The 17,482-nt window shown below is 35.3% G+C and overlaps 1 protein-coding gene across 7 annotated transcripts in view; it reads left to right on the top strand.

Annotated features, from left to right (window-relative positions):
- Positions 1–17,482, top strand: part of LOC106464497 (tyrosine-protein phosphatase Lar-like) — a 187,478-nt gene that overhangs the window by 111,703 nt on the left and 58,293 nt on the right. For all 7 annotated transcript variants that reach the window (XM_022392228.1, XM_022392231.1, XM_022392229.1 and 4 more), the window contains exon 4: positions 10,029–10,313. In XM_022392228.1, coding sequence (XP_022247936.1) covers positions 10,029–10,313 — 285 coding nt within the window. The remainder of the gene's footprint in view (positions 1–10,028; positions 10,314–17,482) is intronic.

Below are 17,482 nucleotides of genomic sequence, written 5' to 3'. Positions count from 1 at the left end.
AATATCACTTGATGAATGAGCAAACAAATAATAGTCTGTATGTAATATCACTTGATGAATGAGCAAACAAATAATAGTCTGTATGTAATATCACTTGATGAATGAGCAAACAAATAATAGTCTGTATGTAATATCACTTGATGAATGAGCAACAAATAATAATCTGTATGTAATATCACTTGATGAATGAGCAAACAAATAATAATCTGTATGTAATATCACCAGACTATTATTTGTTTGCTCATTCATCAAGTATGTAATATCACTTGATGAATGAGCAAACAAATAATAATCTGTATGTAATATCACTTGATGAATGAGCAAACAAATAATAATCTGTATGTAATATCACTTGATGAATGAGCAAACAAATAATAGTCTGTATGTAATATCACTTGATGAATGAGCAAACAAATTATAGTCTGTGGTGAATAATAAAAATGGAATTATTTGCTAACATTTAATATACAGCTGAAAAAATTGGCCGATGAGGTTGTTAGTCATAAAGATTATGTATGTCATTGTATTAATACAGAAATATTTGTAATAACATGTTAGGCTTGTATCTTTTTTTTGGGGGGGGGGTTATAAATAACAGTAATATACTGTTTGTAAGGTCCAACAGTGTGAATACTTATGCATTCTACTATTTAATGTTGTTTTGTTTTGCTGCAGGGTTGTTTGTTTGTTGTTGTTTTTTTAGGGGGGGATCCATTTCAAATTTTCCATTCAGATGGCGATTTTGGGGGGTTGGAAGATATATTAAGTCCGTATATACTGTAGCTAACGACGGGTGAGTGTGAGTCTAGAATTCTTTTTACCTCATTACAAATCAAGGGTTCAATATTCAATTAAGTTTTCAATACTAGTAAACGTTAGCTGAATACTTTTCCCCATAGTATAGTTAAATACGTTGCCATGTTTAAATCTTTATAAATACACCGTGTTCAACCAAGCTTTAGCAAATCTCCTGCATTATAATTTGATAACTAGAACAGTTCTTATAATAAAGGTGTATTCTTTCCGTAGCATACGATGTATTTTTATTCCTGCTCTTCCCAATTGTAACTTGCCTCTAAGCTGGTCTCTGATTGCTTTTGTTTCCCTTGAGAATTTACCCTTGTTACAGCGTGGTTCCCTTGCCAACACGCACACATACAGAGCGTCGTCCATGCTCATTTTGTTGGCCTTTGTCTCGAGAGAAGAGGTTTGCTCTTTAATGAAGTTTCTCTTATATCTTTTAGATTTTTCACCAATCTTTTATACATTAAACGTTAGTTTCGACTGTCTCGCACAGTGTGCTTTATCTATATGTTTGTATAGTTCTATAGCATAGTAGCGTCAGCATAGCTTCGCTTTGTCGATGTCGGCAAGATTAGACGTGCTGTAGTCTCACGAGCCTGAATCTGGTTTGCATGATGTAACAGATCAACTTTAAGGTAGGTTTGAAACGGCTGATTGGCAAAGAAGAACAAAATCACTAATGTGATGTCAGAAAGATGAGACTATTTACAGAAAACTACAAAAACTCAACTGCACGACATTTTGTTAGGCTGCTATCGTTTATTTGCATACAGTTTATATAAACTGTATTATAAAACTGTGCAGTAATAAAATTACCCCGTTAAACAGGCGCTTCTCATACATGTAGCTTGGTTCTTCTTTACCCCGTTAAACAGGCGCTAGTCATACATGTAGTTTGGTTCTTCTTCTTTACCCCGTTAAACAGGCGCTTCTCATACATGTAGCTTGGTTCTTCTTTTTTTTTAGCAATTTTATTTAATTCAAAGCCTGGCTGTTATTACCTAATTATCTATAAACGATTGTTCGAAACATTCACAGGTGGTTATAGCGCTGGACTCGCAATCTGAAGGTCGCGGGTTCGAATCCCCTCCCCACCAAACATGCTCGCCCTTTCAGCCGTGAGGGCGTTATAATGTGATGGTCAATCCCACTATTCGTTGGTAAAAAAGTAGCCCAATAGTTAGTGGGGAGTAGTGATGCCTAGCTGCCTTCTTTCTATCTACTCTTTCACTGCTAAATTAGGGACGGCTAGCGCAGATAGCCCTCGTGTAGCTTTGCGCGAAATTCATAACATAGCTTAACATTCACGTGAAATCACATTATAATCTAAAAATGTAATACTCATAGTTGAAATATTTATTGTCACAAATCACACTTAAATTTGTGTTATTAAACTCTTAAAAACTTGTAGAATTTTCTTATCACAAAATAATATATTTTACGCATTTACTGCATACTTATGTAGGCAAATTATGGTGAGTAAATGGTACTTTAAACCCCATACAAACTTATAAAGAGTAACTTTTATTGTTCGTCTCTGTTCTCAACGGTTACTTGTAAAATTGTAGCATGAAAGTCAAAATTCTGCATGTATATTGTAAAATTTTATCCTCAACAGTTACCGCTCCCTGTGGGTCAGCGGTAAGCTTGAGGGCTTATAACACTATAATTTCGGGTTCGATTCCTGCGGTGAGCGCGGTACGGATAGTCCATTCCATTGCGATTGAATAAAAAAAAATGAACAGTTACCCATAAAGCTGTAACATCAAAATAATATAGGTATTGTGAGCCTTTATTTTCAAAAATTTGTTTTTACATTATCATAGATTACGTTTCCATCTACACGGCATTATGAAACCTAAATTTTTGTTATTATCATCTTAAGGCTTAATTGCACATACAGCATCAAAATCCAAAAACTTGAATTCATTTTGTTCTCTACGGTCACATTTATGATATAAAAAATTTAAGACTTGTATTCATATTTCGATTCTCTTAAACCTGAGGGTATATGAATAAGATAATAATATGGGGGGGGGGAGAGAACTGAGATAAATTGCAAATAAACTCGCATGTATCTGTTGTACCTTTTATGCACAAGCAAAAGAAAGAAAGAAAAAATTGCTATTTTTTCACGTTATAACTGTACCACGGTTTCATTTCTGAGTTATAAAAGTAAGTAGATATGAACACGTCAGAAAGTAGATATTCAAAATCACATTTTAAAGCAATTTTACGAAAGTTAGCACCCATCTATAAAGTTAGAATGTGGGTTTTCAGCAGATAGTTATTTCAGCTTTAGTGGCCATCTGTATATATTACAGCATTCTTTTGTTAGCAAGTGTGAAAATTCCACTTTTATTGCTCTAACAGCTTACCATTTGCTAATTTTGTGCAAACTGTAGTATTATTGTTTCGTAATCCAACTTGGTAAGTTAAATGGGTAAACGAACGTATGATAAATGTAGATACAATAACAGATAGAAAGCTAAATAAGACAGACAGAAACTTCTTTTTATATGTTACCAAATAAACTTTCCATACAGCTCTACCTTCAATAACTTCGCTGTTTTATAGCTTTACTTTTTTTCTGGGCATCTGAATACTTAGGTTAAGTATATATTCGGGGCCTAAACGGAAAAGTGCTGATGTTCGGGTCTTCCGTGTAGGAAATTGACCGGAAAGATACTGAGAAACAAGAATAAAAACTATTCGTATATAGCTGAAAGAGCTATAAACGTTTCCTTCCGACAGTTCAACAGGAACTACGTACAAGGCGTGTGTGTATGTGTAGACTCGCTGAAGAATGCCGCCTGGGTCAGGAAGGCAGAACTCTCCTCGCTTACCCTGGTGATAATGTATCCTTTATGTATATACTTGTATGATAGCGAAGTCGCTATTGAACGCTCTATAATGTTGAACCAGTAGTAAATTGAAATGGATGTCTTGAAGATCATAGTTCGTCCCTAACTTTATAAGGATGCTGTGGATAAAAAAAAATAAAAAGGCAGAAACTGTTAGTTGGATATGGATAATGTAGTGAGCAAAGATGTATGTGTGTCTGTGTGTATTGTTCACAAAAAGAATGGCATTAAGAGTCGCGAGCCCCCTGACGACAAGCACCGTTCATCCTTGTTTTGTTATGTTTATGTGTACACTTTATTTAGAGTTCCTGGAGACGCACTTGTTCCATCTTTGGAAGAACCTTTAAAAGGTGCAGCTCGTTTTTAAAGAAGCGAGACAACGTGAAAATTGATGTACTACGCATACGTGTTAAGTTGGAATCTTTGATGGGATTGAACAGAAATATCACAAAAAACTTCTAGTGAAAGATGCGTTTTAGTAATGAATTAATTATTTGACAATTTTCTAACTATTATTTCAATTTTTGTTTGAAAATTACAATACAAGAATAATGTATTTAAATAAAGATCCCACTTTAGATGTTTATTAATATACGAACTATTTTCCTTATATTTTTTCCACTGTTTTATAATAAGGGAAACGCTGTAAAATCTTAGAAAAAAAAATGGGGGGGGGGGTTGTAGTTCGTTTCTTTAAAGGATTAAGAAATCTACCACGACACAGTCCACTTTAAGGGGGTACATTTACACTAATGTGTAGTAACAACCATTATGCTCCTTAGAAGATGTGTAAATTCTATTATTCCTCTAAACACATAAGATTTTCAGCACTCCTCCAAGGGTATACATTTATATCCTGCAAAGCTAAATATTTTTCAGGTGGTGGCAGAGCTGTTACTCCCAAAATTATAAAAAACGACGAAATACTGATTATAATGTTTGTAGAATTAGATAATGAAAAATAATAAAATGCAGCTATTACTCAATATTTCCATCAAAAGTACACAAGAAAATCAAACCAGGATTACATTTTCTATCTCGAATTAAAAACATTAAATGCAACACTACATACAGTTAATAAAGTAATACATCTTCTGTCGTATATATATATGGCACTTTCATGAAAGCTCAGCTCTATTAAAAAGAGTTATCAGCATCATACGTGGATTTCAGGAATGTCATCAGTAGGTTGTGGACGAGAATTGCATAGTCTTTTTACAAAATATCTTCTTGCTGTTGCACGTATTAAAAACTTAGTGAACATAAATATGTAAAGACTAGTTAAGTCCAAAAGACCCGGCTCGGCATGGTCGCAATCTGAGGGTCGCGGGTTCGAATCCCTGTCTCACCAAACATGCTTGCCCTTACAGCCGTGGAGGCGTTATAATGTGTCGGTAAAAGATTTGGCCGTATGTGTTGTTGACGAGCTGTTTTCGTTCTAATCTATCCTTTTAAAATTATGGAGGGCCAGTGCAGATAACCCTCGAGTAGCTTTGCGCAAAATCAAACAAACAAACTGTTCACTTATAGTAGCCCAAGAGTTGGCGGTGGGTGGTGATGACTAGCTGCCAAGTACAATTTTTATTTTTCTACAGATAGCGCCTTCTCTTTCCTTAAGAAAAAAATTCCTCCTACATACAGTAAAAGCGATGTGGGTAGCCAGTCTGGGTTCTATACAAAACATACTGATCATGTTTAACAGGATTGTGTTGTTTCAACACGTTACTAACAAACAATTTTATCTTGAAATACCTGGTATGTAGATAAATCCCATCTTTTATGAGAGGAATATTTTCCTTACGTTATTCTTAATTTTTTCAAACTCGAATTATTTCATCCCAATAAATAACTGTATCTAAAACATATAAACATCATTAGTATAAACTCTTTCATTTTCAAAGAATAAACTTGCAACTAATTACGGTTTACTATAGTATTTATATAATTAAAATGGTAACGTGCGTGGGAAGCTTTTTAAACTTCAATAACCTGCGCAAAAATTAACTTAGGAGTAAGAAAGTATGGACGACGTCACCATATCCGTATGGGAGGGGGTGGCTGTAGATAGTACTATGCATTGCAAAGAGAAAGGTATTTGGGGAATGAAGCTGTCATACCTCAGAGCTCCATCTCAGACATCAGAATTTATGTTAAGGTTTTGGGCTTGAATTTTTTCATTTGTTTATAGGTACCGTCACTCTGTTCAGTGGGGACTTGGGAGAAATGCCACTAAGTTTTGATACTTGACCCTGATACCCAGGTTTTGTAAGCGTCGTTAATAGATAAGTCCATCTATTTGTTCGTTTTAGATCAGACCATTCGATTCAGTCTTTTGTACTAGAGGTGTTTGGTGGGTATCACGTGGTGTGGAATAGGGTTAACCCGCCGAGGTTTAATATCGCAGTCTCTGAGACGCTCCGCGTGGCCAAAAGATTCGTTCAACTCTACATACCTAACCCTATATGTGAGTAATCTAGGCAGGTCACTTAACTCTTTCAATTACTTTAAGTACAGAGCACTGCCTTTATATTTCATAAACTTTGTGCATTCAAATACAAAAAACCACAGCCAAAAAAAAATCGTACGCGAAGCACGAGTTTTTCCCTTAGTACATATTATTTTCGTATAAGGTTTATAGTATACGTGTTAGATATATAAGTTATGGTAGTTGCATTTTCAGATAGAATCATTCCATTGATATCATTATTCATTAACCAAGATGTTTCAAATCAGAATATAATTTTAAACATCTTGGTTTATATATGCGGAAATAAGCAAACTACATATTAGCAGATAGTGGCAATTATATGTATAGTGTTAATATATTCGTTGGATAAGACATGAAGGAAATACTGCAGACTTATACACAGCCTTCGCCAATACAGTCTGTCTATACGGGGTCCACTAATACTGCAGCAATTACTACAATACGGCCTAAAGTGTAGCAACTAATAATGACTCACATTTTATACCAGTTGCCCGCAAACTCTAATATATAATTCCAGTAAGCCTAAAATTAGAAGTGACATGTATTATTTAGCAGTTAGCTACATAAACGTCTAAGTTCTAACTTGGTGACAGCGGGCACTTATAAAGGTACAGGGGATGTGTAGGTTTCAAGAATAATCCTTAACTGATCAGTTGTTTAGAAGCAATTTGAGTTTTTTATATTCATATAATGCTACAATGTTTAACAATAAAATAATAACTATAATGGTTAATTATAAAATCACTTAAAAGACTGCTACTGTAGTGAAAATATTCAGCAGTGCATTTACAAAGTGAACTTTCATAAGTTTAATCACCAGTAAAGAGTTTCAATTCGTAATAATGAGTTTTATCTTAGTATGGCAAAATGATGTTTCTTTAAAATGTGGAATTCTGTTCTTGGTTAATAGATGAAAAACATTAATATGGAATAATTAGCAGCTAATGTGACGAACGAAGTAACAGTAGAAGATCTAGGGATAAGGCTTACACATCTCCATTATATATATATATATATATTAATTTCTGTATTATGTAAAAATAGAAAAGGGGCTGATTGGAAAAGCAGTAAAAGATACCTGGAATTTTTAGACACTCTTCCTAATTCAACTTTTCCAATACGTCGTGGCCTAGGTGCGCGTGTATATATATATACACATTATTCTATTGGTGATACCGCCGTTGGCCTATAATTAGCTGATGTTTCGTTTTTTTTAAAGGGCAAGTCGATAGGGCTTACGCCTAAACCCCGAAAAATCATATTGCGTGGCCAAGGACGTGCTAAAATGTCGCAGTATGCAATGAACTAGTAAATTAATTTGGGCAAGGGTGGTTAAAAAATTAAAATTAGTTGCCTTGCGTCACCGTGCTAAAGAAACAATTCGCCATCAACTCAACTAATAGTAAACTTAACTCGCTGCTCACAGCAACAAAGTATGCCTACCAATCCAGCGACTATAAATTATGCTTAAAATATTCAATCAGACTAGTATAAAAGCCCCTCAAAAATGACGGGAAACCAAAGCCTACCAAATTTGAATCGTACAATATACACTTGCCGCCCGTAAAGAGACATAAGAAAAATACAGGGCCTTCTAGCTTCAGGAACCAAAGTCTATCATGAGCAGTATCTACTTTACCTAAAGAGTGTCTCTTCCCAGCATCGATCCTTGTTTCAGCATTCATTGATCACAGTTATTTTCTTATCAAATCAATTGCATTATTGCAATAGTTCTCTTGAACCTGGTCCCCCGATGGGACAGTGATAAGTCTACGGAATTACAACGCCAAAATCTGGGGTTCAGTTCCTCGCAATGGACCTAGCAGATATTTCTCTTAAATCCTCATATCTTGTAAGTACTCGATCATCGCTCAGAAACAAAGGGCAAATTATTTTCACTCGGTGCTAAATAAATCCTTGGTATAAAAACTCTCTCCTTGACAGACTTTTATATAGCAGAAGAAATGCCGAAATTGTTAGCGATTGAATTCAACTAGAATGGGAATGGGCAATCAAAAGAGGAAGTATTGTAGAAGAAAAAGTGGAATTGGGCTTGCGTGACCTATTGACTGACCGACCGACACTTGGCTTTTATGATATCATTGTTTTATCTTTCTCATACGTATTATTTCTGCATGCTACTGAGCGTATTTTATACACATTTTGGGATCACAGAGATATTTGACAGATTTTACGATTAATAACACTTTTGAATTCTAATTTAATATTAGCTATTTTTTAAAATGCAATTGATTTTACAATTATAAACATAACGGTATGCAAAGTACAGTACACAAGTGAGGAATAAAAATTCATTGTATCTTTAGTAGTAGTTTTTCAAAAATTCTCAGGGGAGTGAAAAAAGACAATCTACACAGTAGATAAGAAATCTTATTTCGTAAAGGAGTAAGCAAGCATATATTCAAGTGTAACAGATGGAGTATAAGGAATTTAAAAAATGACTAAAATGTAACTTACACTCTAAACTATGAAACACCTTTTTTTTCTGGAAGTGAGTGTGCCTTTGTTAGCCCCCTCCCCCCAGTGACACAGCGGTATGTCTGCGGATTAAACAAACCTAGAAATCGGGTTTCGATACCCGTGGTGGGCAGAGCACAGACAGCCCATTGTGTAGCTTTGTGCTGAATTACAAACAAACAAACAATGCCTTTGTAAAGTTCAGTTACATAAATATGATTACTTGTGCCACTTCTCAGACCGTAAAATAATTTATTTGACTGTCAGTAATTGATATGGATAAAATTAGATTTTTCATTAACTTTAAAACGTCAGTTTTGATTGTTTTCAAGCCCTTTTGATTGAAGAACATATGTTATTTACTATATGTCTTTCAATTGAAAGCAGTTACCAAGTGGTATGTGTGAGCCTAAACTTTGCCAGCTTTAAATAGATTAACATACCTGAGTAATAACATTTATTTTTATTAGACATGTTTGTATTTAGTGTATAAAATATATTTTTCCGCGCAATGTTACAAAACACTCCTTCTCGGTTGTATATTTGTATTTTTTGTCTTATTCACCATCAAAACGTGTGTTGCTACGAAATTACAGTGAGAGAGGAGGCTAAGTTCTAAACATTTCAGATACGTGTACTTAGTATCGTGTGTAACTTAGATAATTATGAAATGGGATACATTCCCTCAGAGGGTCATCAATAATTTTACAGAATCCGGGGCCTGATTACTGTCGGTGGACAGAGCGCGTATACATACCCCATTATGTAGCTTTGCGCTAAAACAAAAAAAAATCGAATAAATCTCGTATTCTAAAACAATTGCGTGTACGAGTTATTTGAATACAAAATTCGAAAAAGTATTCATTATAATTCATAACTTGTATTTTATTTTTTATTTTGAAACTTCTTAAAAAGCTGGGGTAGCTGAAACCCCTCTAAACGCTCATGGAACAGTAAAGAAACATCTTAATTATGTTTTTAGTATCTACAATGAGATAGATTTTACTCTGTATACTACTAAGGTGAAGCAGAAAAGTATTTATGTGGAAAGACGACTGTTTGCATGAATTAAGCATTGATATGTGACTGCGCTTTGATTTAAAAAAATGATAATACTTTCCAATGTGTATGGTTTTTCATTCGCCGATCCTTTTTATTTTACGGGTTCTTCCTACATCCGTATACTGTAGAAGAGTAGTTAACACATTGATTCCCTATGGGGATTTAACCAATAGTAAACTGTGTGTAAAGACAAACAACAAGAGAAAGCTTTCACCATTCTCAACCGTGCTCCCGGTGAGGGTCAAATTTGAGATTCATCCATCATTCCCAGAAAAAGGAAAACTAACACTTTTCCTCCTATTCATCTTTTCTTTTTTTCTTCCCCTTTTCAGACCCTCCTCGAATCGAGATGTCTCCCCGAGACCAGACTGTGATCAGTGGCAGCGTGGCTAGTTTCATTTGTACCGCTTTTGGGAATCCTAAACCCGTGATTGAGTGGCGGAAAGATAACCGAAGAATCACCACCCAACGCTACGCTGTTCATGATATGCCCAATGGCTCTGTGCTCCGGATAGAGCCTGTACGTCCTGAGAGAGACAACTCTATCTACGAATGTGTAGCGGAAAACGGCGTAGGAGAACCGGTAAAAGCAGCAGCGGAGTTACGTGTTCTCTCTGGTAAGTGGACATTGATAGGTTTATCTATACTTATCAATTTGTAATAAGTAAATGTATATATATGTATAGTTGTAACGATGGCATTTTATTTTAATAATTCAATAATGTTACAGTCGTTATTAACGCTCAACTCTTAGCTAAATTTCAAAGCATTGGTACCCTGCCTAATAAAGAAGATCCTAGATACTTTCCAGTCTGGTAGTAACTATTGGGTAGTGGTAGAAATAGTTCCAGTTGTCGTACGTTTTGGATGTTTCTGATATTTAGTTAACTTACAGTTGAAGTGATCAAACTTTATATTTGTTGTCGTTTAATATTTCACTCTTAAAAACTAAAGTAGAATCCAATGTCTTTTCTAGATTAATCGGGTTGAGTGTGGCTTAGTGGTTAGTGTGCCGAACCGTGGATCTACAGTTCCAAGTTTCGTGTCCCTTTACCACAAATAAACAAAACCGCTATTCCACTTTGGGGCTGTGGATGCGTTATAAAAGTGGTGGCCAAACCCCACTATTTAGTCAGACAATGATAATTCAAGAGCTGACAGTGGATGTTATTAACTAATCGCCTTACTTCTAGTTTCTTAATTCAAAATTACTGTAGATAGTCCTTGAGTAGTTTGAGAAAAAATCCGAAAACAAATAATTCTAAATGAACTATACAAGTAACATTAACTTTATATTGAATTGTTGTACCAGTGTCGTCATGGGGTCTTTTGACATTGTTACACCAGCTGCCTTAATTAGGCACTTCTAGCATTACTTAAATTGAATTGTTACACCAGTGTCTTTATGGGGTCTTATGACATTGTTACACAAGCTACCTTAATTAGACACTTCTAGCATTACTTAAGTTGAATTGTTGCACCAGTGTCATTATGGAGCCTTATGACATTGTAACACCAGCTGCTTTAATTAGACGCTTCTAGCAATACATAAATTTAATTGTTTCAACAATGTCGTTATGGGGCCTTATGAAATTGTAACAACAGTTGCCGTAATTAGACACTTCTAGTATTACTTATATTGAATCATTGTACCATTGTCGTTATGGAACCTTATGCCATTGTTACACCAGTTGCCGTAATTAAGACACTTCTAGCATTGTTTAAATTAAATTGTTGCACTAATATCGTTATGGGACCTTCTGACATTGCATCAGTTGCCGTAATTAGATACTTCTAGTATTACTTATATTGAATCGTTGTACCATTGTCGTTATGGGACCTTCTGACATAGTTACATAATAAAGCTGCTATCTGTATACCGAATGCTCATTATTTAACTTTATCACTTAGACAGTAATGTGAAGAAAAATTATTTTAGCACATGAATATGCCTTGCTCTTCGGTGGCCGGAACAGTATTACTAATTATCTAATCATGATACTCATGTGTAGGGTCTATAATGCTTAGTAGTATAGTCTGTGAGATCAGTGTTCCGCCTTCAGTACTCCTGTTTTTGTAATACACCACATTCGTTTCCGTTGTGAAGTTTTCTCAGACTCTCATCACTGGTGTTCATCAATATACGATCAGTCTTTAAAAAAAAAAACGTTCAATAGAAATAATTCATTCATCGATCCATGACATCGTCATTTTACATTTTCATTTTTGTAGAAAAATAACGTCGATTCCTATTTTCTGAAGTTTTAATGATTCGTCAATATATTCACAGAACGCAGCAGTTTGACTGTCTATTTGACGGAGTTAAAAAACGATAATCGTTACTTCACCTAGTCTCTTCTGTGTGCTCTGGATCGTTGGATTGATTTTTGGCACGAACTTAGAATTAAGTACAATAGAGTGATGAATTGTGTTAACTTTGTACAAACAATTATTTTTCTACGACGAATAGCATTGTCCTTTGTTTGCTTCAGCGTTTATTCTATACTATGTAAATGAAATAGCAAGAAAATTTCAAAATTCAGACGCCAGTACGTTATTAATACGCGTATTTCTTGTTAATGCAAAAAAACTAAAAAAAAAAAACTATTGTCTTGATATCCTTCGTAATGTCTGAATAAGCGTAAATGTAATTGTATATATATCTAAAATCTATGCTTACAAAAATTTCAGAAAATCGTTGAATGGAGATAAGTGGTTTAAACAGAATCCTGCTACTTCTGTGCTTTATCATGAAAGTGGCGTTGTATTTTTTTCTTGTTTTGTTTTTATTTAAGTATATAATAGTAAATGAAAAATCATCTAATATTTAAAAAGAAAAATAATAATTATTAAGATGTTGCGCTCAAGCATTTTCCCTCGTGTTTCTATGCTCTCATAGTAATATAATTTGAAATAAAAACCTTTAAAGATGGCCAAAGAAACGATTGCATGCAAGTTCAAGCTTTTATAAAAGGCCTACCGACCTTATTGTTTTTGTTTTAATGCGCATACTCACTGTCTACTTCTGCTATTTTCTAATTGAGGATAACAATCCAGAAAGAACTTCGGCTTCACGTTACCCTTGTTTTTTTTCTACAATCAGGCTGAGTGTATTAAAAAGAGGGGAGAATGAAGAAAAGAAAATGTGCCTTTTCCACCTTCGTTTTGCATGAGATAGTGCTCATGTAGAGATACTTTAACTAGTTTTTAAACCTCAAGAGCTGTTGAACAGATTGAATGCGTTGTAACGTGTTGGTTAGAATTTTATTCAAGTACTCCTTTTAATCACTTCACGGTCTACTCATTTGTGAGTTGGTACCTTTGCTGGTGAAAAAGCGGTTAGTATTACACACACACGAGTGTTCAACATGGAGAAAATGGAACTTTCTTTCATCATGTGTAACGCAGCCTGAAAGAAAATTTTATAAAACAATATTATCAATTCGAAGCTCATATTGTGTTTATATAATCGTTTATTCTGGTTCGCAGGACTGAAACCTATCGCCCAACATGATCACCCTTTCAATGTGGGCGTTATAATTTAACGGTCAATCCCTCTAGTCATTGGTGAAAGATTAGCTCAAGAGTTGCGATGTTTACTAGCTGCCTTCTCTCTAGTCTTCAAAATTAGGGACGGCTAGCGCAGATAACCGTCGAGTAGTTTTGCGTGAAAATTCAAAATCCAGATAAAATCTATTTTGAAATAATACCGTAGCGCAGAAAAGCTTGTTTAAACCCCCTGTCACAATTATGCTACCTTTTTTCTCAGAATAGTTCTAAAGACTAATATTTAAGTTATCAGTCTCCTAAAAAAATGGGGGTGGATGGTTGGCAGAAAAGATACTATATAAATCCATTTACGTACGGATGAAAGCAATTTTTACTTTGTAAAATATACTGTTTCTACAAAATTGGAACCTTATTTTTCTACGTTTTTCGTCGTAACTTATTTCTCCCTGCTTGTTGCGAGATAACTGAACCATAAAATTCATACCTTTGAAGATCACACACACAGATATATATATATATACTCTCAAGTTGATGTATTAATTAATTCACGAATGACAAAATATTAATGGTTGATAGCCAAGGGAAAGCCCCCCCCCCCCAGTGGCTCAGCGGCAAGTTTGTGGATTAGTAAGGCAGAAATCGGGTTTCGATACCCGTGATGGGCACAGCACAGATAACCCATTGTGTAGCTTTGAAATTGACAACAAACAAACTAGCCAAGGAAAATGTTTTAGTCACGTGACCTGGCAGTCTGGAAGACACAGTCTTAAAATATGTATGCCTTAAAATTTCAAACAGTTTAAGTGCATATTTGTATTGTTCGTAATAATAACATTTTGTCTGTAGTGAAGGTGAACCACCTAAATAGGAAAATTAAAAGCATTGTTCGTAATGACAACATTTTGTTTGTAGTGAGAGTGGACCAACTAAATAGGAAATTAAAAAATATGTGGTATTAGAAGTAGACAAAAATTTGTATTGAAATAACCAGTCAGTTGTATAATTAACCATTTTAAAACTAGATTTATTTTGCTGTTTTATTCACTTTTCTCTTACACATTACAAACATTTTCTCATTTCTAAAAACATAAAAAACTTGCTATTCATCTCTACTCACCGCTAATTGTGTACTACAACATTTCTTACAACGTTAGGTATTGCTGGTTGTTTGTCGTAGTAGTGATTTTTCACATTGTCAACATGTATAATTTGTTGTATTGCAGCAGAAAAATCGTTCATGCAGTTTCAACAATCACAGAACGTTGCTATACCGGCTGATACCGTCTCTTTCCAAGGATTACATGTTAACAACGATCTCGCATCAAACACCAATTGCGCTTTGAGCTACGCGCTATCATTCGCCTAAGAAATGTGTTGTGGTGTTTCTGGTGGTTTAGTGGTTATCTATAAACAGCTGGCTTTATACAACATGTCCCACACGTGTTCAGTCTCATTCAAGTTCTTATGTGTAGACTCCTACATTCCCTGGTAGTCTGTTGTCACTCTTGCACAATGAGTATGTGGTCCTGCATGGCCTACATTAGGATGAAAGTATAAGCGACCTTCACCAGTGGAATACGACAACAAAGATCAAAGTGCATAAGTCCAAATCGGCTCACACGCCGTTTTTGAACTACTTCCAAGGGCAGGCCATTGGCAATACATTCCTTTTTGTAGTGTTCACACGCAGCTAATCTCAGAACTGCAGTATGGTCAACACTGTGGTAAAAAGCAAGATACAACCAAGATATATGACCGTTGAATATCACAGACCTTGTCTATTTCCATTCAGCATTCACATCTTTCCAGGTCAATTGGTGATTTTAGATCACATTATGGTAATTCTTACTTTTAGGTAAACAATCCCACCTAAACTTGTTCTTGAAGATGTGGCATATCATTGTCACCTTGTTATCATTGTTCGAGACCAGTTCAGTTTGCAATTAGCGATTTCTAGCAATAATGACTACACTTTGGTAAAAAAAAAAAATATATATATATGCGTTCACTACCACTGGGAGGCTTCACCTTAAATATGTCATTGACTACTTCAGTATCAAGGATTTGGAGTGGTTAATGTTATCGTCCACCTGCTTGCCATTGAATACAGCTATATCCTGTTTGGTTATGTAATTGTAATGTGTGCATATATGTATATGCGAGTGCATTTACATACACATACTCTAATTGCACACTTTATTTAGGCCCCCAATATATCAGTTTGGATCACCATTTACTACAGTAATAGCTTGGACTTGGTGTGGCATGAACTCCACAAGATCTCAGAAAGTGTATTGTGGGATTAAAGCCCATTAATACAGTAGTGTGGTCTGTAGTTGATTCACAGGTCTCGGCAGTGAATTGTTGGCGAATGTGATATTCACGTTCATCCAAAGGATGTTCAGTCATATTGAAATCTGTTGACTGTGCCATTCAAGGAAAATAATTGAAATAACAATCATGTTCTACAAACCAGTTTTGAATATTGTGGTTGCGAAGAAGTCTTAAATTATCGTCTTAGAAAAGCGCTTGTCATTCAGAGTGAAAATCCAACACTATAGTCGAGTGGGACACAGTTGTTTTCAGAGTCACCCTAGGTGCTATTTGCACACTTAGAGAAATCAAATAACCTGACCACTGCCAAGAAAATCATACCATTTACAATTACACTACCTCCACAAGGTTTCACTGCTGAGTCAATACAGGTAGGACCAAGCTCCTCCTGTGGCTGCTTTATCCATATGTTTACCTTGCCATCAGTACAGAATAGGGTATGTACGACTTACCATACTACATCACATGCTTCCTCTTATTCGTTATCCACAGTTTACGTTCTAAACACCACTTGAGGTCTCACTTTCCTGTTGGCTTCCGAAATAAGTGGTTTTCGGACGTCACGTGACTTTTTTTGTAACTTCCGTCATGTACTACAGTTGGAGACAGCTGAATCTTGACCATTGTTGAATGAATAGATCAATTAGGATGCAATCCAACATCTGTTGCGTTTTATAAGCTGTCCTGTCCATTCGTCTTTTTTCGCCGTTTGGTCACCAGCAGTTGGCAGCTACAGTTTTTCCTAGTGAGAAACACATTTCCTTTCTATTGCCACTGTTGATATATTCTGGTGACAGATGTTTTTTAACAGTTGGTCAAAGAAACGGGCCTTTGGTAACGACAATGCTTGTGTTAGACGAGCACCCACCATCCTTTCACGTTTAAAGATAGGAAAGATCCTTGCTTCTTATTTACTAACTGTAGACAAACCTAAAATAAAAGTACGTTTCTCCATTTATAAACCACAAAATCAATCTTTTTAACACACCAATCACGTGATCAATCTATTTTGAATGTGCAAATAAATGTAACAAACATGCTTTAAAAGAATTTCGCGCAAAGGTACACAAGGGCTATCTGCGCGTACTCGGCACTAACTGTAAAATGATGGACTAGAAAGAAGGCATCTAGCTAACAGCGCTCACTGCCAACTTTTTGGATTATTTTTTGTGATCGAATAGTGAGATATTTAACGGTTACTCTTATAGTGTACCCATGGCCCCAAAGTACGGAGCGCATTGTTTCGAAGACGGGCCACTAATCTCGAATTCTTGAAGTTCACAATCAGTACACGTTAACTGCTAGGCCACGCACCTTTTTTATTTTTCTTCTTTTCAACTCAGGATACTGTTCATCGCTTTATTGTTTTAACAAACAGTATATTTAAAATAACTAACTAACCTTTAAATTCGTGAATGTATGCACCATATAGACAATCTGTAACAATTAAAAAAAGAGAGAATGTAGAGTATATTTACTTAGTTGTTGCAGCTCGAGTATATTTACTTAGTTGTTGCAGCTGGAGAATATTTACTTAGTTGTTGCAGCTGGAGTATATTTACTTAGTTGTTGCAGCTGGAGTATATTTACTTAATTGTTGCAGCTGGAGTATATTTACTTAATTGTTGCAGCTGGAGTATATTTACTTAATTGTTGCAGCTGGAGTATATTTACTTAATGGTTGCAGCTAAGTTGTTGCAGCTGGAGTATATTTACTTAGTTGTTGCAGCTAAAGTATATTTACTTAGTTGTTGCAGCTGGAGTATATTTACTTAGTTGTTGCAGCTAAAGTATATGTTAGTTGTTGCAGCTGGAGTATATTTACTTAGTTGTTACAGCTGGAGTATATTTACTTAGTTGTTGCAGCTGGAGTATATTTACTTAGTTGTTGCAGCTGGAGTATATTTACTTAGTTGTTGCAGCTGGAGTATATTTACTTAGT

This window comes from Limulus polyphemus, unplaced genomic scaffold (assembly GCF_000517525.1).
Source record: "Limulus polyphemus unplaced genomic scaffold, Limulus_polyphemus-2.1.2 Scaffold1668, whole genome shotgun sequence".
Lineage (NCBI taxonomy): Eukaryota > Metazoa > Arthropoda > Merostomata > Xiphosura > Limulidae > Limulus > Limulus polyphemus.
Note: the sequence above shows the minus strand (reverse complement) of the source record. Positions and strands in the feature narration are given on the sequence as shown.